Source organism: Rhinatrema bivittatum, chromosome 2 (assembly GCF_901001135.1).
Source record: "Rhinatrema bivittatum chromosome 2, aRhiBiv1.1, whole genome shotgun sequence".
Lineage (NCBI taxonomy): Eukaryota > Metazoa > Chordata > Amphibia > Gymnophiona > Rhinatrematidae > Rhinatrema > Rhinatrema bivittatum.
In genome coordinates this window covers 805,557,534-805,583,578 of record NC_042616.1, presented here as the reverse complement: position 1 = coordinate 805,583,578, position 26,045 = coordinate 805,557,534, and the positions used below count along the sequence as shown (strand labels likewise).

At 43.4% G+C, this 26,045-nt stretch overlaps 1 protein-coding gene across 2 annotated transcripts in view; it reads right to left on the bottom strand.

The window, feature by feature from the left end:
* The window catches only part of RHPN1 (rhophilin Rho GTPase binding protein 1), a 186,200-nt gene that overhangs the window by 118,821 nt on the left and 41,334 nt on the right, over window positions 1–26,045 (bottom strand). The window contains exon 2 of one of the 2 annotated variants that reach the window (XM_029592174.1): window positions 11,370–11,485. The exons of the other annotated variant lie outside the window; for it this stretch is intronic. Coding sequence (XP_029448034.1) covers window positions 11,370–11,485 — 116 coding nt within the window. The remainder of the gene's footprint in view (window positions 1–11,369; window positions 11,486–26,045) is intronic. 2 annotated transcript variants of the gene reach the window in all.

Sequence of the window (26,045 nt, the reverse complement as noted above, 5' to 3'; positions counted from 1 at the left end):
ACAAAATAAGGATAGAAGTGTTCCAGAGAAGAGTGATCAAAATGGTGTGGGGTCTGTATGAGAAGACCTATGAGGAGAAGCTGAATGATCTGAATATTTATACCCTGGAAGAGAAAAGATGCAGGGGAAATATGATACAGACATTCAGATACCTGAAAGGTTTTGGCGATGCACAATTGACAAACCTTTCCCATTGGAAAGAAATCATTAGAACTAGGGGGGGGGGGGGGGGGTCACAAAATAAAACTCCAGGAAGGACAGCTCAAAACCAACGCTTTGAATCTTTTTGGAAAAGAGACTTGGCATCCCACAAGGCCTTCTGTGCCCTTAAGGGCTATTCTCTCTGCTGGAATAGAATCCATCAGGTTCCTGCATAAGACACAGAATGATTGGCTTCTCATGCTGCTTATCCCCACTTATCTCTAGGGGTGTGCTGTTCTCAATGGGCGTGCAAATGTGGGAAGCCGTGCAGTGTGAATGTGGTGTGCTTGTCTATGTTTTTGTAGGGTGTTACTTCTATATGGGTTGGGAGAAAATGTGTTCAAATAATTTTGGGTCACTGTCGATTGACCAATGTTAACGGTCTTACTCTCTTTATGGTTGTTAACCATTTCATCCTTTGACCCAATAAAGACGAATTTGAAAAAAATATATATATTTCTCACAGAGAGGGTGGGCAATGCCTGGAATGGCCTTCCAGAGGAGATGATGAAGACAAAATAACTCAAAGGGGCATGGAATAAACACTGTGAATCCCTAAAGGTTAGAGGATGAAAAAGAAGAAAAGAGGGCATGGGGTAACTTGCTGGTGCAGCTGTTACTACCCTTAACCAATAAGCCTTCATACTCTTGATGCAGCTCCATCACTGCTCTCTGCTTCAACAGCAAGGCATAACAGGGAATTGGATTCAGACAGCAACCAATGAGGGTCCTGACTTTTACAGTCTGGGAAACTGAAGCATGGGGGTAACCTATATGGCGCAGCAATTACTACCATATAGTTGCTGGGCAGACTGGCTGGACATTTGGTCCTTTTCTGCCATCATTTCTATATTTCTATGTAAGTTCATCTTAATGGTTTATGGACTTTTCCTCCAGGAACTTGTCCAAACTTTAAGCCCAGCTCCACTAACAGCTTTTACCACATCCTCCAGCAATAAATTCCAGAGCTTAATTATGCATTAGGAGAAAATATTTTTTTTTACTCATGTGTCTTAAATGTATTACCTACTGCATTGTCCCCCTAATCTTTGTACTTTTTGAGAGCGTAAACAACCAATTCACATTTACCTATTCTACACACTCAATTTTATAGACCTCGACCCCATCTCATCTCAGCCGTCTTCTCCAAGCTGAAGGGCCCCTAACCTCTTTAGCCTTCCCTCATAGGGGAATAGTTCCATCCCTTTAATCATTTGGGTTGCCCTTCTTTGTACCTTTTCTAGTTCCACTATATATCTTTTTTGAGATGCGATGACCAGAACTACACACAATACTCAAGGTGTACTTGTACCATGGGGCGATAAAGAACCATTATGATAGTCTATGTTTTAATCTCCATTTCTTTCCTAATAAATTCCAAGCGTTCTATTTGCTTTCTTGGCTGCTGCACACTGTAAAGGATTTCAACATAATATCCCCAATGACACTTAGGTCCTTTTCCCAATATGAAACCTTGCATTATGGAGCTATAATTAGGGTTGCTTTTCCCTAAATGCATCAATTTGCACTTGTCCACATTAAATGCCATTTCTCATTTGTGTCCTCTTGCAATTTCTCTCAATCCTCTTTGTGATCTGATAACTTTGAAAATGTTGTATCAACAGCAAATTTGATCACCTCGCTCGTTTCCATCTCTAGGTCATTTTTATATGTTAAAATGCAGTGGTCCTAGTACAGATCCTTGGGGCATTCTACTATTCACCTTCCTCCACCGAAAAAAAAAAATTGACCATTTAGCCCTATCCTATTTTCTATCTTTACCAATTCTGAATCCACAATAGAACATTGCTTCCCATCCCATGACTTTTTAATTTCCTCAAGAGTCTCATGAATTACTTTCTCAAACGCTTTCTGGAAGCAACAAATCACCTGGACCAGATCAACACCCCAGGGTTCTGAAAGAACTCGAATGAAATTTCAGACCTATTACTAACAAATTTGTAACTTGTCCTAAACACCTGAAAAACTAGAGAGAGTGGCCAACGTAACCCTAATATTTAAAATGGGCTCCAGGGGAGATCCGGGAAACTCTAAGTTCAGAGTTGGGAAAAATTGTAGAAACCACACTAAAGAATAAAATCCCAGAACATATAGAAAGACACGGTTTAATGGGACACAGCCAGCATGGATTCCGGTCCCTTGTTTCTTTACAATTCTGTTCCCATCTTTACTGAGGGGCTCCAAAGTGGAGCACTGAGGTGGCATTAAGTCGAATGCTGGTCAGAAAAACAATCTCTCTCTCCAACCAGCAGTTGGTGGTAAAGGAATTTGCCTTCATGGGAAGGGGGGGTACATTGTACAAAGCATCCCACCAGCGCCACCCTGTTAAATAGAGCGAGCAGAAGCTCTGCGTCAGCAGCTCAAACAGCAGCGTCAGCAAGTTGTCTTGCTTTGGAGGTGTCCAGGGCACTCTGAATCCTCCCCAGCAAAAGTAATTAACATTCTGCTTTAGTGCCATATATTCTGTTTTGCTCAGCAAGGTTCAAGCTTAAGAGGGAGAAAGGTTTCTTTGCCGTGTTGTTTTCCAGCTTCTCTGTGGTAGGTAGCCTCACTGGCTGCTTTCCCTCTAGATTTGTTTACACAAAAAAAAAATAAAAAAAAAAAAGACAGAGCCTGCCAAGCTCTAGCAAGTGCAGCACTTCTCTCCCAGGATTTATAATGAACTAATAGATGGAATATCACACACTGCCCTTCCTTGAGTTTTTTTTTAAATGAAGGCCAGAATTACACTGATGTGTTATCAGATCAGCAAGCAACAGAAAAGTACAAAAAAAAAAGAAAAAGAGGAGCCACCAAAAACAGGGAGAATGAGTTACAGACAGGGAGGGACGGACACCTTTCATTGCTGGCTTGAAGACTTAGAAATAGGTAAGAGGCCTGGTGGTTACAGGGCAAACACACACATTCCTTGACCCATTATCAGGCCTCTGGGATATTCCTGCAGTGTGCGCTGAACAAGTCATTTAACCTCCGAGGCACCTGCCGTTCTCCCCTCACAGCGCAATAGTTGGCTGTTATCCAGGAAAAAAAAAAACAGACAAAAATGTAGTGTACTAAAGCCTGCCCTGATAACCACAGCAGAGTCTTTCCTTCTGTGCAGCTGGCAGGTGAAGCAGTATAATGCCTCTGAACCCTCCTGGGTTGTGAAGGGGAAACCATCGTATTGTGCTTCCGATAAAGGCATGGGGGAGATAACTTGCACGGAGCAGCAGTTGGAACCTTAAACACCTTGCCGAGTAGACTGGATAAGCCATTTTGTTTTAGTTTTTTCTGCCACCACCTTCCATAGACCTCAGTGGAAACACCTTCTTAAATATTAGCATTACCCTCGTAACTATAGAGCAGTGGTTCTCAACCTTTTTTCTGTCTGGGCACACCTGACAGATGGTTCTCACATGCGTGACACACTGACCCATGATCGTCACAGGGCTAGATGTAAATGTACAGTTTGCATCCACGGGAACCCCCCTGACCCACAATAATGGATGTAAAGCAGAATTATTCCCCATACAACTCACCCTACTAAAAAAGATATTCTGGTTCTGGTGACATCTCAGTAACAGCAACTCAAACTCCTTCTACTTCCAGGCTCAATAGCCCTACTTAAGAAAAGACAGCAGTTTATCACCAATGCATGTCCTCTTGAGAAAATACAACAAATAAGACTGATACAAACACTTACATGCTAGTAAAATATCTCAGTAACAGACACAGAACCAACCTAACATACTCCCAGGATCTGTAGTAATGCACATAAACTAATCCGCACACAGTTACACCTGTATTATGGAATACACTCAAACAGGAGCAACCCTATCTATGAAAAGGCAACACTACAAATATTAAATCAGGCCCTAAAAACCAATACACCTCTTATTAGGAAAACAGAACTAGCAAGCAGCTATAGATCCCCACACAGAAATAATTGTAAAACTATACTAATAAGCAGAATAAATGTTTCACAACAACTATGAACAGAATAACATCCAACAATTAAAAACTCATAAAAACTATTAAACATTCTCCAAACACCAATAAAATATTTCAGAAAAGCAGACACATCACATAATATTAAATAATTAAAATAGCAGTCAATCAAGAAAAATAAACTTAAAAAGCCACCTTTACTTACCCCCTCCAGCAGCTCTCCTACTCCTCTTCCATGCAGGCCATGGCACACACCAGAAGCAGCAGTAGAGGCTAAGCTCTGTCCTCATGGTCCTCTTCCTTAGTGCCCATGTCTCTCTCACACACACACACACACACACACACATCATACCAGTCATGCCCCCATGACCAGTTTCTGTCTCTCACACACCAATCACCTTCCCAACAGTCTGACACACACACATACACAGTCACCCTTCCTGAACAGTTTCTCTCATGCCATACACACACACACAGGCTTCCCACTCCTGTGTTCTACTTACATATATGGGCTTCTCACTCTCATAATCACTTTCTCTGTCTCACACACACACCAGTCTCTCTCATTTCCATGCTCGCTCTCCACATGCACAGGCTTCTCATTCCCTGAATCACATTCTCTCTCTCACATACACACACACCAGTCTCTTTCTCTCACACACACCCCGTCACCTTACCAACCAGTCTCTCTCATGCATGCACACACACAGGCTCCCTACTCCCATGCTCTCTCTCACATAATCAGGCTTCTCACTCCCATGCTTTCTTTCACACACACACACCCCCCACAACACCAGGCTTATGCCCATGCTTTCTCACATACCCAGATTTCTCACTTTCATGCTTTTTCTCTCTCTCACACACACAGACATCAGTCACCTCCCTGACTAATGTCTCACACTCTCACATACACATCAGTCATCTCCCTGAGCACTTTCATTGTCTCTTACACATACACACACATCAATTCTCTGACCAGTTTCTCTCAATCACACACAGGCTGGCTGGCTGCTTCTCTCTCTTTCTCTCACTCACTTCCTCCCTCCCCCCGAGCACAAATGGTAGCTCCAGCAGCCTCCTCTTCCAGCCCCTGCAGGCCAATAAAGAAGAATCCCATCGGCCGCGGGAGGCTCATGCTGCTGTCTCGATTGCTCGGGGGCCGATGCTGCTGCCGCTGCTGCTACTTTTCCACGCAGCACGGCTCTTTCTCCTTCCCGCGCACCGCGTATCACTTCCTGTTCTGGGTCACGAGGGGGGGGGGGGCAGGCGCGGGAAGAAGAAAAGGCCAGCCGCAGGTGCCACAGCTTCTTCTAGCACCGCTGCCGTTCCCACTGGGCTTGAAAGTGTTGATAGCCCGGCGGCAACTGCTGCAGGGAAGGAAGAGCAGCGGGAGAGACCGGGAGCAGGCGACACATCTGCCGGTGCTTGGCGACACACCAGTTGAGAAGCGCTGCTATAGAGGGTCACAACAATTCAACTTTTTAGCCAACTTGGCAAAGCTGCACCATCATACAGTATAGCAAAAAATACATATTATAGGTACCTTCTGAAGGACTCTTGGCTGCTTTGTCACTGAAAGACACTAGTAAGATTTTAAATCATAGAACATAAGAACATAGGAACATAAGAAATTGCTATGCTGGGTCAGACCAAGGGTCCATCAAGCCCAGCATCCTGTTTCCAACAGAGGCCAAAACCAGGCCACAAGAACCTGGCAATTACCCAAACACTAAGAAGAACCCATGCTACTGATGCAATTAATAGCAGTGGCTATTCCCTAACAGGCGGATTTTCAAAGCCCTGCTCGCGTAAATCCGCCCGGATTTACGCGAGCAGGGCCTTGCGCGCCGGCGCGCCTATTTTCCATAGGCCGCCGGCGCGCGCAGAACCCCGGGATGCGCGTAGGTCCCGGGGTTTTCGGAAGGGGCGTGTCGGGGGTGGGGCCGAACGACGTGGCATTTTGGGGGCGTAAAACTGTGGATAAAGGTGGGGGGGGGGGGGTTAGGTAGGGGAAGGGAGGGGAAGGTGAGGGGAGGACGAAAAAGTTCCCTCCGAGGCCGCTCTGATTTCGGAGCGGCCTCGGAGGGAATGGTGACAGGCTGCGCGGCTCGGCGCGCACCGGCTGCCCAAAATCGGCAGCCTTGCGCGCTCCGATCCAGGATTTTAGAAGATACGCGCGTATCTTATAAAATCCAGCGTACTTTTAAAAAAAATCTACCCCTAAGTATAATTGATTAATAGCCATTAATGGACTTCTCCTCCAAGAACTTATCCAAACCTTTTTTGAACCCGGCTACACTAACTGCACTAACCACATCCCCTGGCAACAAGTTCCAGAGCTTTATTGTGCATTGAGTGAAAAAGAATTTTCTCCACTTAGTCTTAAATGTGCTATTTGCTAACTTCATGGAATGCCCCCTAGTCCTTCTATTATTCGAAAGTGTAAATAACCGAGTCACATTTACTCATTCAAGACCTCTCATGATCTTAAAGACCTCTAAAGGTGGGGGTGGAAGGGAAATAGAACCAAGAGCTAAGAGAAACAGATAAGTATGAGAGAAAATATGTGTGAAGCTTGCTGGGCAGACTAGATGGGCCATTTGGTCTTCTTCTGCCGTCATTTCTATGTTTCTATCATATCCCCCCTCAGCCGTCTCTTCTCCAAGCTGAACAGCCGTAACCTCTTCAGCCTTTCCTCATAGGGGAGATGTTCCGTCCCCTTTATCATTTTGGTTGCCCTTCTCTGTACCTTCTCCATCGCAACTATATCTTTTTTGAGATGCGGCAACCAGAATTGTACACAATATTCAAGGTGCGGTCTTCACCATGGAGCGATACAGAGGCATTATGACATTTTCCGTTCTATTGACCATTCCCTGCCTAATAATTCCTAATATTCTATTTGCTTTTTTGACTGCTGCAGCACACTGAGCCGACTATTTTAAAGTATTATCCACTATGATGCCCAGATCCTTCTCCTGGGTGGTAGCACCCAATATGGAACCCAAAATTGTGCAACTACCGCAAGGGTTATCTTTCCCTATACGCAACACTCTGCACTTGTCCACATCAAATCCCATCTGCCATTTGGATGCCCAATCTTCCAGTCTTGCAAGGTCCTCCTGTAATGTTTCACAGTCTGCTTGTGATTTAACTACTCTGAATAATTTTGTATCATCCGCAAATTTGATAACCTCACTCTTCGTATTCCTTTCCAGATCATTTATATATATATATTGAAAAGCACCGGTCCAAGCACAGATCCACTGTCCACCCTTTTCCACTGAGAAAATTGACCATTTAATCCTATTCTGTTTCCTGTCTTTTAACCAGTTTGTAATCCACGAAAGGACATCGCCTCCTATCCCATGACTTTTTAGTTTTCTTAGAAGCCTCTCATGAGGGACTTTGTCAAACGCCTTCTGAAAATCCAAATACACTACATCTACCGGTTCACCTTTATCCACATGTTTATTAACCCCTTCAAAAAAAATGAAGCAATTTGTTAGGCAAGACTCCCTTGGGTAAATCCATATTTTTAACCAATCCATAAATCCATAATTTTAACCAATTAGATACACAGGGAAAGCTGGTGATATGTGGGTAGAGATGGTGAATTTGCTTCATACTGCAGGACGTGGAGGTGTGGAGAAAGGAGACAGAGTGGAAGCCAGGGCTACAGGCAGGCCAGTGGTCCACGGAGGACTTGTTGGCATTCTACAAGGCTTGGTGGGGAGGCAGGGAGAGACTACAGGCTAGGGCCAACCAATGTTATGTAAACTTTATTTACAGCCTATCAACTTTTCTAGGTGGTTTCCAAAGTAAAATTCATAATTCAGCAATAAAGCAATTAAAATTAAGGTGATAATCATAAAAGGCAACATTGATAAAGTACAGTCACACATTAACTCACAGTAAACCAACAGCCTGCAATTGATAGTTGCTGTATTCTGACCCATGCTCATTTGCATAAAACAAATAGCATAAAAAGCACCGCAATGTCTTAACCAATCCATAAAGAGCAATAAAAGCAAATATACACAGTAATCAAAATTGGTACACCTATTAGCTACCATCTCCAGCTGCATCTCCGTCTTCACATTATTATCCACATTATTTATCCTTAGAGATTAAAAGCCTGCTTGAATAAAAAGAGCCTTCTTTTTCCTAAATTTCATGAGACCTCATTCTTTAATTCTTTAGATGGTGCATAGGTCCCTGAACATAAAACACAAGTTCCCGTGTTTCATCTAACCGTACCACTTTGAAGGATGGAACATCTAAACCATATCGTGAGGCAGACTTTAAAGATAGAGTAGGATGTTAAGTTTAAGGGCTGCATTAAACTGGCAGGGCATTCCCACAGACACCCTTAAAAACTAAATCGTTTTGAATGTCACCCTCCAAATCACTGGTAGCCAATGATGATTAAACAAGAATAGGGGTAATGCACCGGCAGAGAGAAACCAGATACCATTTGGGCGGCTGAGTTCTGAATATACTGTAATTTATTTATTTATGTTTTTTATATACCGGTCTTCTTACATTGTATGCAAATCAAATCGGTTTACAGAGAACTGTTGAAAAGCTTGCTTGGGGGCAATTACATATAACGAAGAACTTTAACAAACAGATAAATAGAACTTTTTAAACAGTTAAATAGAGAAATATATTAGACAAAACACAGTGTTTTAAATGTCTAAATATCTTAGTGTTTTAAATAGAGCTTTTAATGTCCTTATTGTATAACAGGACAGTCCCAGATTTTGTTTATTGAGAAAAGGCTGCAGTCTTCAAAGCATCTGAAGCTTGAAGGAATTCTTAACCACTTGCTTTACATGTGGTTGCAAAGTAAGCTTTGTACTTGCTTTTCTTGTCATAGCTCAGTGACCTCTGGCAGCAAGAAGGTAAGCAAGGTGCTGTCTGAAATGAAGCCAAAGCTGTTATTAAGGCGCAGGAGATCTTCACAGACATAGCAAGCCCCACCCTCATATACTGTGATAATACTGAAATTCCTGCAAGGAAGCTTCCAGTCTTTAGAGATGGATTCACCCCAGATTTTCACTTTGCCTAGTTTATTTTTCACCCAATCTCTCCAAGGCCACCATTTTGCTTTCTAGCCAACAATTCTAACAAATTTAGATTTACACAGCTCATCATATCCTATAGTCTCAAATATTTTATAGGACTTTTATTTAAATGCCTGTAGACATGTACACTAGTGACAAGTAAATAAAACACTTCCATAGAGATACTGGAGAGACAAAAAGGAATGTCAATGACATCCATCAAGCACAATGGTTCCCTCCACGTTCCCTGGATTGCCTGCTCACGACCAAAGCATTTAAGGTAGTACGTAAAGAATTTTCTACTCATAAAATGCTATGGTACTAGAGCAATACCAAGATCAATCAGGAAAGGAGAACAGAGCTCTCACCCTGTAGCTGAGTCCAGTGCCACTCCTGAGTCACACCGCAGGACCCATCAGATAATTATACTACAGTGTTCTCTCTAGAGTTTTGGGTTACACCAAATAAAGGACTGACGTAACCCCTGTGTGATCTGTATGCTGCTGAATATCAGGGGGGTAAGGGTCAGAGAGAAATTGTTACAATGCCTGAGTGGGCCATTCAAATTGGTAGAGTTTTCTCCCTTTGGGTGCCCAAGATAGGGCACAGTGTAGAAACTGAATAAGGAAATAACCATTTGACTCCACCTTCTACTGCTGAGAATCTCAGCTCATCGCTATTTAGTTGTGGTTAAGTGATAAGACACATAACCATTAACGATGGCAGATACTCCTGGCCCATGCAGTCTGCCTAGATGTGGTCTCTAGCTAGCTGCTTTGGAGATAAGCTCCCCAAACTTAAAATGACACCAGGCTCCCAGCCTTTTACCAACTCCTCAGCTCTGCTCCTGCCACTGTCCTTCATTTATCTGTCCTAAGCATGTCCTAATTCTGTCACAGAGCTGGCCATCTTCCTCTTTCAATCACTGGCATGCAAGAATAGCCTAGCGGTAAACGTCAGAACAATACTTACAGAATTGTCTGTGCTAATCAGTGTCAGTCATGTATGGTTTTGTGCATTACATGGAATTAATGTTTGGGTTTTTTGTTTGGTTTTTATTAAACTGTACATGGCCTAGTTGTGACCCAGTCAGGAAGGACAGTTTATAAATCATTAAATTATTTGCTCCAGACAGATACAGACATAATATAGGCAGCATAGGGTGAACAAATGCTGCAGACTACTCAATAAGCCTTACTGGGCCAGATATAATGACCAGTTTTATATTCTGAGGGGAGAGGTGGGTGACAGGGGACAATAAGATACCTTGGGGTTGAATAATGCACAACAGGCACTGCATGCAAACTCTTATGTGCATTCGTTCTGGAGATCCTGAAAACCAGATCTGTTTGTGGCTACTGAGGACTGATCTTGGCCAATACTGAAATAGGGAGGAAAACAAAATTCCCAGGATGTTGTGAAAAAGCTCACAGCACCATGTCCCAGCCTGGTTCCAACTGAGCTGGAAGTACAAAAAGCAAGAGGAAAGACAGGTCGAAAACAAAGAATATGATTAAAAGATTCACTGAAAGGAATGGATGTGGTGAGTCACAAGTGTCTTCTGTCATTTAGTTTACTTATATATGTTTGCTACGTGTAACTCTATATATACAACCAGGATTAAATACATTAAAAAAAAAAAAAAAAAAAAAGGGGTTATCTTGTCAAAGAGAAAGAGGAAGGAGAAAAGCAGATTAAAAAACAAACAAAAAAAATGGCATCCCCTCCTACTTTAAGAAAAAAAACATAAAAAATTATTGTCAGACCTGGCTAGGGGTTTAAGCAGCAAGGATGCATGAAATACAAGTGTGTTCTACGCACAGTGCTGATCCTTTAAGCTCACTAGCAATCCATGGCAAGCCTTGAACATTCAATAATTTGCCATCGACTTCAGTGGTGAAATTCATGGGAGTGACAAGTCTGTGGGTTGCTATTTTCCCCAGAAGCTTTATAGGTGAAACTATATAATGTCTCAACACTATGCTTTGAAAATTTAATCACATTTGTTTTAAAGCCATAGTACAGCAAGAGACTAGTGAGAAAAGAAATCTGAAGGCTCTGATCTGTGCGTTCCCGAGAAAAGAAAAAAAGTCAGTAGGTTATGCGGGCCCCAGGTGGCAAACTGTGACAAAGGAGAACACCAGCACTTACCGGAAGAGGTTCTCGGCTCCCGTTCGCATTCTCATCTCCTTGTTAATCTGCTGGTTGATTCGTGCTCGACGATGCTGGAGTTTGCTGCGTTGAGTCTGGGCAAAGGGATCACAGCCCTGCGAACAACCAAGCACAGATAAAACTAGACACAGAAAAAAAAAGACAACACCTGTTCATGTAATGGCAAGAATCACAGAAGTAACCCACTCATTCTACCTGCAATCTTGACCATGCTACGTCAACAAGAAAAAGGAACTTCAGGAAGAAAGTAAGCATCATGGTTGACTTGGGAAGTCTCATCTCACAAAACGACTTCATTTTTTTTTTTTTTTTGAAGGGGTAAACATGTGGATAAAGATAAAGATGTACAATATTTGGATTTTCAGAAGGCATTTGACAAAGTCCCTCATGAGAGGCTTCTAAGAAAACTAAAAAGTCATGAGATAATAGATGTCCTTTCGTGGATTACAAACTGGTAGGTCAATTTTCTCAGTGGAAAAGGGTAAACAGTGGAGTGCCTCAGGGATCTGTACTTGGACCGGTGCTTTTCAATATATTTATAAATGAGCTGGAAAGGAATTTGAGAAAATTCTCTCACTCCACACACAATTAATCTTTGGAATTTGTTGCCATAGGATGTGTTTAGTGCAGTTAGTGTAACTGGATTTAAAAAAGGTTTGGATAAGTTCCTGGAGAAGTCCATTAACTGCTATAAAACAAGCTGATTTAGGAAACAGCCACTGCTATTAACTGCATCAGTAGCATGGGATCTTCTTAGTGTTTGGGTAGTTGCCAGGTTCTTGTGGCCTGGTTTGGCCTCTGTTGGAAACAGGCTGCTAGGCTTGATGGACCCTTGGTCTGACCCAGCATGGCAAGTTCTTATGTTCTAATGACTACAGGTTCTGACCATCATTGAAATTCCGGTATAATGGATGACTGAGTCACCTCATGTTTCAGGGATCCTTCCTCTATCACATCCCAATTCCCAGCAATTTTTCTCTTGCTTCTCAAATTTAAGGCAGGAACATTAAATAAAATTGTTGAAAATAATCAGATTTGCCTCCTTATTTCTTCTTTGGATCTTATTCCTGGCCCTCCTTTCTATTTTTGTTATACTTTTAAACAATTATGGAATAAAAAGTGTACACTTTACCTCCACACCCTCAAAAAAAAAAAAACCCCTCCATTTAAACAGGCACAGCTAAACATACACGTAACAACTCATGGTATAAGTTACCGCCATACAATAGTATTAAGCACAATTTTCACACACAATAGGATATATCACATAACAGCATAGGAATACTATACCACATTCCTTCTCTAGCACTAGGAAGGTTAAATCTCCACCTTTAAAGGGAAAATATGATCCTTTCAGTAGAGACTGTCTAACATTTGGCTTTTAGAAGAGTTAAATTTTGGCCTTTCCTTGCAGACCAGGGTGTAATGCCTGGGCAGGATTGCACCCAGGGGCACATAGAAAGAGTTAGACCCTATCTGTTCCCAGTTCCTCCACAGATAGCATTTACATCTGAGCTCCAGGGCTCCCTGTGGGGGGAAATGTAGTTTCAAGGCCCTTTTGCACTGAGCGCAGTACAAGCCCTTTTCCCTTCTCTGTAAACAGCACTAATAGTCTTTTGCATCCAAAATTCACACTGAGAAGCACTGTGGTTTCCATCTTCTTTATGGATAGTTGATTAGATGACTGAAGCATATTTACAGCATTCCGATCAGCAGTTAAATAAAAAGTCAATGAACAAAAGGCAGAAGATTAATAAGTTTGGGATCTCACTCTCCGAGTAAAGTCTCAGATTCTCTATGGAAGCAACTTTCCCTAAACGTGCGATATCCTTCTCTTTCCAGTTACTCAGACTGAAGACAGTTCAATCTCCCTTACACTCCCAAATGTATCATTCATATTGTCTCCCCACTACAGAATGATTTGAATAAAGTCCCAATATTTTATCAGAAAGTTAAGTCCCAGTTCTCATACCTTTACTGAAGTCGTCTTCTTTTAGAACCCCTTATGAAATATCAGACGGGCACTTTCCTCTCATGTGTAGCACACCTGAGTCAGCAGCAAACAGTTCTTGAATACCTTTTTCCTTCCCTCTGGTAATGGACAGGGGTCCATTTCTCCTCTGATGAAAGTATCCACTCCTCCAGTCTCATACGCCACATCTTAAAAAAGATATGGTTGCGATGGAGAAAGTACAGAGAAGGGCAACCAAAATGATAAAGGGGATGCAACAGCTTCCCTATGAGGAAAGGCTGAAGAGGTTAGGGCTGTTCAGCTTGGAGAAGAGACGGCTGAGGGGGGATATGATAGAGGTCTTTAAGATCATGAGAGGTCTTGAACAAGTAGATGTGAATTGGTTATTTACACTTTCAGATAATAGAAGGACTAGGGGGCACTCCATGAAGTTAGCAAGTAGCACATTTAAGACTAATCGGATAAAATTCTTTTTCACTCAACGCACAATAAAGCTCTGGAATTTGTTGCCAGAGGATGTGGTTAGTGCACTTATTGTAGCTGGGTTCCAGGTGAAAAAAATAGTTACTTCAAAATTAGGGAAAATAAACGAGACAGGAAGGATGGAAAAGAAACTTCCTTGCTTCAAAAATTGAAGAGATAGCTGCTGAAAGAAAAAACAACTAAAACTTAAAACATCTCTGTATCATGGCACAGACAGGTCTAAACCCTGGAAGACTTATGACTCTTCCCTTGATTTAATCCTACACAGGGACACCCCAATCCTCTGGACGGTTCACACACACACACACACACACACACACACACAAGTGTCTCAAATGGAAGTCTCCTAGACATGGAGTATAAGAGCAAAAATAATTACAAGTAGATCAGACTGACAAGCTGACAGGGAACACAGACAGTCCTTCTGGGATAAGTGAAAGGTTAACCAACAGGACAGAGCTCCTGCCTTCAGTAAATCCAACTAGAATTCCATGTCCTGCAAGGGTGCCTGGTGATCTAATAGGATAAGGCTACACCATCTTAGTCTCCACCATGGGGGAGCAAAATCCAACCAACTGTTTAATAAATCTCTCTGAACCTGCCCAGCATGTTTGTACATTCCTTCTGGTAAGAAAACCAAGGGTTCCTTACAAGTGCAATAAAGGACCTAACTGCATAAGCCATTTTGAGAAACCAATATTCCTGTATTTGAAGAAACATCAACCCTTCCCCATCACCCAAGATGATATTTGAGAAAGAACGAAGATGAAGACCAGCTGTACATTGAATTTTAGCTATAGTAAGCAGAAGAATAATGGTGGAACAATTATAACTTCGGCTCCCTCAGGGAGAGGATGGAGACTTCAAAACAATCATTCATGGACTAAGCATGTTACATTTTTATCAAGGTACTTCCATGTTTAACAAGTGCTAATGTGAATAGCATACCCTAGTATGCAGTCAGCTGTATAATCTCCATATGTCCAAGGAAAGCACATGATGAGTATTTTAATATCAATTTTTTGCACTTTGGACACAGATCTGAATTTTGCACTCAGTGGTGTATGATTAAAAGCATCAGATCTAGCACCATTGTTCTGCATGTATATATGCTATTTGTTTATGTAATAATTATGATAACACATGATAATTAAGGTTATATTTGTTTTGGAGGGTTTTGTTGTTTTTTTTTAAATAAGTTACTAAAAAATGTTTCTCTAGTCTAATTTTTTCTTTTTATCTTACTAGGACAGTGGAGAAATTGGTTCAGCTTCCCCCTGCCTCTGTATGGAGTGGCCATTTTAACAATATGGTGAGCCAAGTTAAATAGCGCCAGAACACTTGGGCCCACTCAATACTTGAACCTCAGCAGTGATAGTTGCACACAGATCAACAAAATCTCCTTTCCAACTTCATACTGAACAATACAGAAACCAGCATGACAGACCTTGTAGAAGACTGTACATCCCTGACTGCTCTTTTGACATATGATAAAGGCTTTGGAAACAGCTTGGGGAGGCTGGGACACATCAGCCTCAGCATGGGAGGTCAAGCGAACATCCTCATGCACCCCCTTTATTTATTCATTTTTATAGAGTGCAAAAAAGGTGTATACATTTAAAAAAACACACACACATACATCAGTAAAACTGACACTGCAATAATATTAAAAAGCAGATAAGACAAAACAAAAAACACCATAATAAAGCCTCCTCTTTAAATTCGAAGACAAGAAACTGCTTGACATCTCATGAAATAAACTAACCATTGCCCAGCAGGCCCAGGTGCTCGCCTTATTCCGGAAGTCTCTCCAAATAGAACCTAAAAGTAAAACGAATTCTTAGATCCTAGAGCCTCCATCATGACCAGGCTCCCAAAGCTGTGTATTGAGGAGATTTATTGACACATTTAAGATTCAGCACTTGCTACCTTCCGTTTTGGGGGCAAATTTTTGGAACCCTTATTCAGGCTCAAGCACAGAGATAAAGAATTTTAGACTCTCAAGCCTTTCCTCAGTGAGACTCTGAAGAGCTTTTAGGACCTTACAGCAAGGCCTGGCTACCAGCATGGAAGTGGCCTGCTTCCTAGGCAATGTGTTGAGACTTTTGAGGCCAACCTTTTTGAGCTGGGCTAACATTCTTCAGCAAGGAAGGGATAAGGTCTGTCCTTCTGAAACAGAAAGACACTGTAATATCCCAGAGCAGAATTCACTGCTAAAGTTCTGGTCTTTCCCGAGGCAGATATAAATATATTTCATGATAGTCAGTGATGGGAGTCTTTTGAGTGCACTTAAAGCTGCTGGCCTGTTCTGACATGGCAAGGAAAAATATGGATACTAAATGAAAAGATAAAAACATTTTTTCTTCAGAGAAAGAGACTCCTGTGAGGGACTGGAGGCCAAATCTGACACCCAGTTTCCTGAAGAAATAAAAAACCAGGAGTGGAGTGCATGGGTTCATGTGACAGAATGTCAAAGAACCACCAAAAACTTGGAGCAATGCCAACACACACATTAAGTAAAGAACAAAATGTGCGGAGAGTCTCTTTGAAAACGTGCTTGCAAGCCTGTATGTACAAAAAGTACCTGCAACTTCAAAGCTGCCTGGTGATCTGATTTTTGCCCTCAGGTTACCAGTAACAAAAATATTTTCTACATAGGTCAATATAAATGTAAGTTAAGAACTAAACACAATTGAGGGTCCTAAATTCAATTTAAAATTGCCTCTCCTTGGCCACAGTGAAGGAGTTTGCTCAAGCACCCACTGCACTGATAGAGCTGGCAACAATTTTTTTGATGACTAAAGGCCAAGTCAGCTGGAATGAACACTTGCTGCCGAGACTGAAACCACCTGGCCATCTAGAAGAAAATCAAAAAAGAGCCAGATGAAATAGTGTGGCTTTTAATCCAATTCAGCAGAAATATTTCTAGCATTTAAAAGATTCTTTATGGTAGATCCTAGTTATTAAAAAGGTGCGCTCTCTTATGTTTAGTTTTACAGCCGTCTTTGCAGTCACAGTGACATAGTAAAAAAAAGACAGCAAAAGACCAAAAGGTCCATTCAGTTTGCTCAGCAAGGTGTTTAGATTTATAACTTGTTCTGTGTGGGTTACCTCCATGTTGGGCTGTCTTTAGGACAAATGGCGCCCTGGGTGAAAATTTATGATGGCCCCCCCATCTGCAAACAAAGCTATCTTCTTTGTCATGAGTGGGCAGTATTGGGTCCATTGAGACTTTAGATCCCATTGAAGACATCTGATGTGTAGGCAGGTGTGGGAGACTACATGAATGGCCGATGCCAGAGTACAAGCAATTGATGTACTGTGATCACCAATCTGCAAAGTAATTCTGTACAGATGACAAATCCTTTCGAGATTCTCTCTTGTGGAAGGAAGGCACGAGAACAGATCGTGTCTATCCTTGCTCCTATGAATTGTAGTATTTGGGTCGGTTTGAATACAGACTTCTTGTAGTTGACGAGGAAACTTAGAGACTGCAGGCACGTGATGGTAGCCTCCAGATGTGTTTGCAGTGAAGACTGGTTGGGGGAAACTATCAGTCAGTCATCCAAATAGGGAAAAATTCAGATTCTCTGTTATCTTAAATGAGCCACTGCCACAACCAAACATTGGTGAAAACTCTCGGAACTGAGGAAAAGCCAAACCTTGTACTGATAATGAGTCGAGGCCACCTGGAAACTTAGGAATTGCCAACAGGAAGGGTGTATTGGAATGTGTTTAAGCATCCTTGAGATCCATTGAACACATCCAATCATTCCTCTGAATGAATGGAAAGACCAACTTGAGGGAAGTCATCTTTAGCTTCTCCTTCCAAATGTGCTTGTTGAGAGAACATAGGTCCAGAATGGGTCAAAGTCCTCCTGACCTTTTTGGAATAAGGAAATACTGGGAGTAATAGCTGGTACTTATTTGTTGTTTGAGAACTGGTCGGATGGCCTACTGATTGAATAAGGTTTGGATCTCCTGCTCCAATAGAGGCAGTTGAGAAACATCCTTCAAGTGGCCAGCATGATGGGGAAGGAAGGGCATGATGGTAAAATCCAGATGATACCCCTTGCACACAATCTTTAGTACCTACTGATCCGAGGTGATCTGACCCCACTCCGAGGAGAAATGAAACATCCTGCCTCCCACTGGCAAGTGAGGCTGTGGCTTGGTTATCCTTAAAAAGATTGAAGGGGCTCTTGGACTGCTGACAGATGGCTTCTGTTGTTTACGATCCCTCTGGCATCCCCTCAGTTCAGATGACAGACTGTGTACGAGGCTGTTGGAACTGTTAGTATGTCTGAGGTCTGAAGGATTACAACTGTTTAAACTGTTTCCTTTGATAATAATAAAGATTTGAGATATGGATGGTAAAATTTTTGATGCAGATTGAGGGTCCAAAACTGATGACAAAGACCGTACCTCCACGTTTTGTTCCTTAAACTGGGACACACTGTCATTCAGTCGGTTGCCAAACAGGTTATCGCCCGAGCACAGCAAATTTGCTAGCTTGTTGTGGATATCCTCTCTAATGGAGCTTGAACGGAGCCAAGCAATCCAATGAGCAACAATGGTGGTGACGGAAGTCCAGGAGGAGGTTTCAAAAGAACTGGTAGACTACCCTTAGAAAATGTCGCAAGCCCTCTTCCATATCATAAAAAGGTTGAGGCGTGACTGGCTGACCTGTTTCTGAGCACAGGAACATCTTTAACGACTGCAGGCATTCGTATAGATACTGGACCATATAAAACTGATGCTGTTTGTTCCTGGATGTTAACATTGCACTCTTGTTAAAATCATCAAGAAGTTTGTTCCCTCATTGGAGGAGCAGACGCATGCAGACTAGATTTCTTGGTGCATGTCATTGCAGATTCCACAACTCCGTAAGTCGCAAATTTTTGCAATCTAAACTTCAAGTCCAACTTTCTGGAAACCAGGAAGTTGGAGTGAGGGGATTCCCACATTTTCAACAGCATCGCATTGAGAACTTTATGAGAAGGCAGGGCTGATGGTTTGGCCAGAACTTCCAAAATCTTTAGGATCCCGAAGACATCTTCCTGAGGGTCAGGGAGTTTTCGGACCTATACCCCCAGCATAGTACCCAGCTTTTCAACGAACCACAAACAGGTTAAATCTTCTGGGGAAGAAGAGTGATCTGGTGGTTCAGAAGGAATACATGTCGAACTGGTAGGCAAAATATCTGCTGCAGATTCCAGATGAACTGACTAAGGTGACGACAGAGTTGTCATGCCTATCTGGAGTGCAGAATATTAATGCTTCCAGAGAGGTCAGGGTACAGTCAGGAAGTTCTTTGCTACTCTGACCTGGAATATGCGGCAGTGAAAACCCAGGATACCAAGAGGAGAACAGATTCCATATGATCGTAGAAGTCTGAACCATGGCCTATTGGGTCTGGCTCAGAGGTGGGCTCAGAAGGGGCCGCTGATTTTCTCCCACTATGACAACTGGAGAATGTTTCCCATCAGGGCATTCCACTGCAGACAAGATGTCAGAGGAAGGTTGAGTTTGGACCCAGGAGGCCTTGTTCTGAGGAGTCTTCTTGTCCCTTAGAGACAGCTCTTCTTGAAGAATGAAGTGCTGTAGATGAGTAGATAAACCTGAATAGACTGTACAGTCTCCCTGGGAAGACGACAACCTGGAACTAAGTGACAGGCTTGGAAAAAGAAGGGTCCAAGATTGGGTCCATGTGCTGTCTAGCGCGAGATGGGGGATGTAGGATCCAGTCTCTTTTTCTTGGTATGTGGGCTTTGGGTGCCCCGGAGTTCATCACCCCAAGAGAATAAATAGGCTTCCTTTTGCTGATGCTATCGGACGACACATGCGCCAAGGGAACTAGGCTGTACATCGTGAGAGCATAGTACGTGATAGGACATCCTGTCTGTATCAATGCACCATGTGTCTTGCAGTGTGTGGTGACTTGCATCAAAACCTCAGATGTCTGCGCCGGCTTTGATGTCCGCGCCAATGCGTCATGCGTGGTCCCTTTTATGGGACAACTCCTTAGTCACTTGCGTGGATGCGTCGTGAAAGCGATTAGAGCCAGTCTGTGCAATGCTGCAAAGCTTTTGCCAGTGCAGCATCTGATCTGGGCTGAGCTGCAAGTTCCGAATTAGGTTTCGTGGGTGCAGAAGCAATCTTCTCACCCAATGGCTTCTTGTGCTTGGACTTTGACATTACCTGCAGTTCCATGCAGGAGGCTCTCCTGAAGACCTCAAGAGATGAAGCTTTAGGCCCCGGAGAAGAGTGAGTCGAGCACCACAGGGAGGGCATGTAAGTCTCAGAAGAGGATTCTTCACTGTCCTGAAGACAGGTTATCTTTTCATCCCTCTGCACCCATGGAGACGAATAGCCGCAATCCTTACAGGACACCTGATTGTGGTCCAGGCCGAGGCAGAGAACAATAGTTGTGATTATCAGTGAGGACCTAAAGGCTCATCTGCATACCGCTCCCAGCATCTCTCAGGAGAGGACTCCCGAGGTCACAGAGAGCGATCCAGGCTTTGAGCTCCACAGCCCCAGCTTCCAGAGACCCCCACACCCTTTACAGTAGAAGAGGATCGGCAGCACGCACTACAAATCTCTCAATCCTTTGAGTGAAGATCAACTTAATGGCGGTTGAAGAGGATTGGTAAGTACAGCTTTTGAAATTCTTAGGATTTAAAAGTTTGGAGAGTGGTTTAATAGTGGGATATATTCTTTATTATCTCAGTCACACACAAACTCTAAACAAGCCAGGGGGAGTTAATTCTAGTGTCTTTCTTTCCCACCCACCCCTAGCTCAACCATTGCTTTTTAGGCAAACATTTTCTCAGTAAAAAGGCTTTTATCTATATCATACTATTGCACCAGCCCTTACTGAAGAGTTTAATCATCCCCTTGTAGATCACTAGCAGATTAATTAGTAAATACACCTATAAATTTAAAGTACCGTATTTTCCGGTGTATAAGACGACTGGGCGATTAAGACGACCCCCCCTTTTTTATACATATTTTTAAGAAAAAAAATAATTTTACACTCAAACAGGAGCAACCCTATCTATGAAAAGGCAACACTACAAATACCGTATATCAGGCCCTAAAAACCAATATACCTCTTATTAGGAAAACAGAACTAGCAAGCAGCTATAGATCCCCACACATAAATAATTGTAAAACTATACTAATAAGCAGAATAAATGTTTCAAAACAGCTATGAACAGAATAACATCCAACAATTAAAAACTCATAAAAACTATTAAACATTCTCCAAACACCAATAAAATATTTCAAAAAAGCAGACACATCACATAATATTAAATAATTAAAATGGCAGTCAGTCAAGAAAAATAAACTTAAAAAGCCACCTTTCCTTACCCCCTCCAGCAGCTCTCCTATTCCTCTTCCTCTTCCTTAGGGCCCATGTCTCTCACACACACACCATACCAGTCATGCCCCCATGACCAGTTTCTGTCTCTCACGCACCAATCATTTCCCAAACAGTCTTTGACACACACACACCAGACACCTTCCTGAACAGTTTCTCTCATGCCATACACACACACAGGCTTCCCACTCCCGTGTTCTGCTTACCGTACATATACGGGCTTCTCACTCTCATAATCACTTTCTCTGTCTCACACACACACACACCAGTCTCTCTCTCATTTCCATGCTCACTCTCCACGTGCACAGGCTTCTCATTCCCTGAATCACATTCTTTCTCTCACATTCACACACAGCAGTCTCTTTCTCTCACACACACCGTCACCTTATCAACCAGTCTCTCTCTCATGCACACGCGCGCACACACACACACACACACACACAGCCAGTCCTCCCGCTCCCATGCTCTCTCTCACATAATCAGGCTTCTTACTCCCATGCTTTCTCACATACCCAGATTTCTCACTTCCATGCTTTTTCTCTCTCTCACACTCACATACACATCAGTCATCTCTCTGAGCAGTCACTTTCATTGTCTCTCACACACATGAGCTCGCTGACCAGTTTCTCTCAATCACACACATGCTCTCAATCAAATGCATTCTCTCACTTACACACAGGCTGGCTGCTTCTCTCTCTCTCTCTCTCTCTCACTTACACACAGGCTGGCTGCTTCTCTCTGTCTCTCTCACTTACACACAGGCTGGCTGCTTCTCTCTCTCTCTCTCACTTACACACAGGCTGGCTGCTTCTCTCTCTCTCTCACTTACACACAGGCTGGCTGCTTCTCTCTCTCTCACTTACACACAGGCTGGCTGCTTCTCTCTCTCACTTACACACAGGCAGGGTGGCTGCTTCTCTCTCTCTCTCTCACTTACACACAGGCTGGCTGCTTCTCTCTCTCTCTCTCTCCCTTACACACAGGCTGGCTGCTTCTCTCTCTCTCTCACACACAGGCTGGCTGCTTCTCTCTCTCTCTCTCTCACTTACACACAGGCTGGCTGCTTCTCTCTCTCTCTCTCTCTCTCACTTACACACAGGCTGGCTGCTTCTCTCTCTCTCTCACTTACACACAGGCTGGCTGCTTCTCTCTCTCTCTCACTTACACACAGGCTGGCTGCTTCTCTCTCTCTCTCTCACTTACACACAGGCTGGCTGCTTCTCTCTCTCTCCTTCTCACTTACACACAGGCTGGCTGCTTCTCTCTCTCTCTCTCACTTACACACAGGCTGGCTGCTTCTCTCTCTCTCTCTCTCTCTCTCTCTCACACACAGGCTGGCTGCTTCTCTCTCTCTCCTTCTCACTTACACACAGGCTGGCTGCTTCTCTCTCTCTCTCTCACTTACACACAGGCTGGCTGCTTCTCTCTCTCTCTCTCACTTACACACAGGCTGGCTGCTTCTCTCTCTCTCTCTCACTTACACACAGGCTGGCTGCTTCTCTCTCTCTCTCTCTCTCTCTCTCTCACACACAGGCTGGCTGCTTCTCTCTCTCTCTCTCTCACTTACACACAGGCTGGCTGCCTCTCTCTCTCTCTCTCTCTCTCTCACACACAGGCTGGCTGCTTCTCTCTCTCTCTCACTTACACACAGGCAGGGTGGCTGCTTCTCTCTCTCTCTCACTTCCACGCCCCCCCCCCCCAGCACAAATAGTAGCTGCAGCAGCTTCCTCCTCCAGCCCCCGCAGGCCAAGAAAGAAGAAACCCATCGGCCGCAGGAGGCTCACGCTGCTGTCTCCTTTCCCGATTACCAGCTCCTTCGACTGCTCGGGGGCCGCTGCTGCTGCGCCGCTGCTATTTTTTCACGCGGCACGGCTCTTTCTTCCCGCGCATCACTTCCTGTTCCGGTTCAAAGGGGGGGGGGGGCTTTTTTTGCACCGCTGCCGTTGCCGCTGGGCTTGAACGTGCTTTTAGCCCAGCGGCAACGGCAGTGCGGTGCGCGGGAAGGAGAAAGCCGTGCCGCATGAAAAATTAGCAGCGGCGACAGCAGGAATGGTCCCGAGCAGTCGAAGGAGCTGGTAATCAGGAAAGGAGACAGCAGCGTGAGCCTCCCGCGGCCGATGGGTTTCTTCTTTCTTGGCCTGCGGGGGCTGGAGGAGGAGGTGATGCAGCTACTATTTGTGCTCGGGGGTGGGGGTGGAAGTGAGAGCGAGAGAGAGAGAAGCAGCCTGCCTGTGTGTAAGTGAGAGAGAGAGAGAGAGAAGCAGCCAGCCTGTGTGTGAGAGAGAGAGAGAAGCAGCCAGCCTGTGTGTGAGAGAGAGAGAGAAGCAGCCAGCCTGTGTGTAAGGGAGAGAGAGAAGCAGCCTGCCTGTGTGTAAGTGCGAGAATGCATTTGATTGAGAGCATGTGTGTGTGATTGAGAGAAACTGGTCAGAGAGCAGGTGTGCCCGGCGTATAAGACGACCCCCGACTTTTGAGAAGATTTTCTTGGGTTAAAAAGTCGTCTTATACGCCGGAAAATACTGTACTCTAATTCCAACTCCCTTAGCCACCTGTGCACATTCTAACTCCCAAAGCAACTTCCCTTAACTAGGAACTCAACAAAATTAAAGATGAAGGCAGCAGTCCAGCAGCAAGAGGGGGGGGCCTTCCAGTTTGCCGATGAAAGACTGTATGTGTGCACCCAGTGCAAAGAGCTCCTGGCTCCCAGAGAATAAGTCCGATCTCTGGAAACTAAAGTGGCAGACCTGGAGGACCTGAGGCAGACTGAGAGGTACGTTAAGACCTTCAGCGACATAGTAGCCAACTCCCAAATCCAGTCTGGCAGCCCCGGTATTGCCTCAGAGCAGAAAAGTCTCTCAGTTGGAGAGCATCACCATGGTGTAGTAGGACGACACCAGGTAGCAAGGACCTGCAAGTCTCCCAGGGCTACTGCCCAGGAGGGAAGGGTTAGTTGGTGATTTATTAGAAATGTAGATAGCTGGGTGGCTGGTGAACTTGAGGACCGCATTTTAACTTGCCTGCCTGGTGCAAAGGTGGCAGACCTCACTTAGATAGGATTTTAGACAGTGCTGGGGAGGAGCCGGCTGTTGTGGTACATGTGGGCACCAATGACATAGGAAATGTGGGAGGGAAGTTCTGGAAGCCAAATTTAGGATTTTAGGTAGAAAGCTGGAATCCAGAACCTCCAGGGTAGTGTTCTCTGAAGTGCTTCATGTTCCACGTGCAGGTCCCCAGAGGCAGGCAGAGCTCCAGAGTCTCAACATTTGGATAAGACAATGGTGCAGGGAAGAGGGATTCAGTTTTGTAAGGAAAGGGACAACCTTTTGGGGAAAGGGGAGACTTTTCCAAAAGGATGGGCTCCACCTTAACCAGAGTGGAACCAGGCTGCTGGTGCTAACTTTTAAAAGGAAATAGAATAGCTTTTAAACTAGAACAAAGGTGAAAGCTGACAGTCGCTCAGCACTGCATGGCTCGGAGGAATGTATCTTTGAATGATACTAATGAAAAGAGAGAATTAGAGCATCCCAACAGAGAGGTTCCAATAAAATCAAAAGTAGTCCATGTGACTATAAGTAAAGAATGACCTGAGATAAAGAATTCTAAATTATCTATAATCAACTGAAAAGCAGATTGTTAATACAAACAAAAAAATGCACTTTGAAATGTCTAAATGCCAATGCCAGAAGTCTAAGAAGTAAGATGGAAGCGTTAGAATATACAGCAGTGAATGATAAAATAGACATAATTGACATCTCAGAGACCTAGTGGAAGGAGAATAACCAATGGGACAGTGCTATATCAGGGTACAAATTTTATCACAATAAGGAGGATCAACTTAGTGGGGATGTAGCACTAAGTCTGGGAGGGTATAGAGTCCAACAGGATAAAGATCTAAATGCTCAGTAGAATCTATATGGGTAGAAATCCCATGTGTGTTGGGTAAGAGTACAGTGATAGGAGTATACTACCGTCCACCTGGACAAAATGGTCAGACAGATGATGAAATGCTAAGAGAAATCAGGGAAGCTAACCAATTTGGTAGTGCAGTAATAATGGGAAATTTCAATTACCCCAATACTGACTGGCTAAATGTAACATCAGGACATGCTATAGAAATAAATTCCTGGATAGAATAAAAACAACTGCTTCATGGAGCAATTGGCTCAGGAACCAACGAAAGAGGGAGCTATTTTAGATTTAATTCTTAGTGGAACGCAGGATTTGGTGAGAGAGGTAACTGTGGTGAGGCCACTTGGCAATAGTGATTATAACATTATCAAATTTGAACTAAATCATTGGAAGAGGGGCAATATCGAAATCTATAGCTCTAACACTAAATTTTCAAAAGGGAAACTTTGATAAAATGAGGAAAAGAGTTAGAAAAAAAATTGAAAGGTGCAGCTGCAAAGGTTGAAAGTGTACAATAGGTATGGACATTGTTTAAAAATACAATCTTAGAAGCGCAGTCCAGATGTATTCCATGCGTTAAGGCAAAACGATTACCATCATGGTTAAAAGGTGAGGTGAAAGAGGCTATTTTAGCCAAAAAACACCCTTCAAAAATTGGAAGAAGGATCCCACTGAAGAAAAAAGGAAAAAGCATAAGCATCGGCAAGTTAACTGTAAAACAATGATAAGACAGGCTAAGACAGAATTTGAAATGAAGTTGAACGTAGAGGCAAAAACTCATAACAAAAAAAACTGTTTTAAATATATCCGAAGCAAGAAACCTGTAAAAGAGTCGGTTGGACCGTTAGATGACCAAGGGGTTTAAAGGGGCTCTTAGGGAAGATAAGGCCATTGCAGAAAGACT